General features: G+C 50.0%; 1 protein-coding gene across 1 annotated transcript in view; it reads left to right on the top strand.

Annotated features, from left to right (window-relative positions):
- LOC109956055 (RNA-binding protein 38-like) overlaps window positions 1-1,435 on the top strand; it is a 9,143-nt gene that overhangs the window by 6,729 nt on the left and 979 nt on the right. The window contains exon 4 of the mRNA XM_020592858.1: window positions 1,242-1,435. Within this exon, the coding sequence (XP_020448514.1) occupies window positions 1,242-1,435 (194 nt within the window). The remainder of the gene's footprint in view (window positions 1-1,241) is intronic.

Here is a 1,435-nt window from a genome sequence, read left to right as displayed (position 1 = left end):
GTTTGCAGTGGTAACCAAAGTGATAGCAAAAGATGGAAGCATGTGTGGCTGGAAAAGAGGAAGAGGGACCGGAGGACTGGAGAGGTGTGTGTGTGTGTGTGTGTGTGTGTGTGTGTGTGAGAGAGAGAGAGAGAGAGTGTAATGACATTCCTATCCACGCATGCTTCCATCTTTTGCCGTGTTGACTTCATGACTGCCACTCATTACTGATCAACTTCTTTACTGGACTGAACCTCTGAGGAGAAAACTAAGACTAAAATTTAAATACAGTCCATGAAAGGGTGATTTGTATCAGCACTGAGCTGCAGCTCAAGAGCATAAGTCAATGTGGCATTTGTTGTGACTATCCTGTCTTTGTCTCAGGGTGTGTGTGTGTGTGTGTGTGTGGATGTTGTCACCCAGAAGCGTAGTATCAAGGGTAAAGTCGGTTACATCAGCCTTTCTGTGAAAGAGGGGGGCGCTCATCCTCTCTGCCACCACCATCCCACCCTCTAGACAACAAACCCAAGAGAGATACTTGAAGTTCTGAGTAAAAATAGACTTCTGTCAAGCCTTCTCCCCTTCCATTTCCTTGTGGATAAAGTGGCAAAGACAGAAAGAGGAGGAGACTCAACACAATCCCCAGACCCCACAGCTCTAATCAGCTACATCTGAGTGCCGGCCCATGAGGCCCGGCAGAGCCTGGCGCCCAGTCCTGATGAGCTCCCTCGTCGCCGTCACCTCCCCCAACTAGCATCATCACCTGTGATGTCTATGTGGTGATTTACACACACAGTGAGAACTATAGGAGATGGCAACTTCTGTAGTGCCTTCATGTGCTTCCCCTTTTATTGTCTGTGTGTGTGTTCAGCAAGTGAAGAGCAGCAGCTGTTAAAACACTCTGCTGATGCCTGAGCTTGAAAACCTGCCAGTAACGGCTGACTCTATTACACCCACCACTCCTCCCCTCCAGTTTACCTCAGGAGGCCCTACCTAACAGGTTCTGTAGCTTTTATTAACTGACACAGAGGGTTGAATCACGTTCTCCTCCTTAACCTCCTCTGCCTCCCATATATTTAGTCTTTAATAACAGTGGATACTCTCTCAGTTCTGAGCGCCCTACAGAGTTTATATTCCCAGCATGTTCACCCTCAGGGTGTAGTGTAGAAGGTAGAAACCAGGCCTTGGGGTTTCTCTGCTCTGCTGCTGCAGCCCTTCTGTCTGACCCCCCTCCCTGTTTTGGTCTTTGTTTCTGTGTGCAGGTTGGCCCAGCCGTACGTCTACCCACAAGCCTTTGTGCAGCCCAGCCTGGTGCTGCCCACTCAGGTTTCCACTTCTGTCAGCACCAGCCCCTATCTGGACTACAGCACAGCCTACACCCAGTATGCTCAGGCAGCCTTTGAGCAGCAGTACCCATATGCCGCCTCCCCAGCTGGCTTCCTAGGCTACAGTTACG

This window comes from Monopterus albus, unplaced genomic scaffold (genome assembly GCF_001952655.1).
Source record: "Monopterus albus unplaced genomic scaffold, M_albus_1.0 scaffold18.1, whole genome shotgun sequence".
Lineage (NCBI taxonomy): Eukaryota > Metazoa > Chordata > Actinopteri > Synbranchiformes > Synbranchidae > Monopterus > Monopterus albus.
The sequence above is the reverse complement of the archived record's forward strand: the minus strand, read 5'-3'. Positions and strand labels throughout refer to the sequence as shown.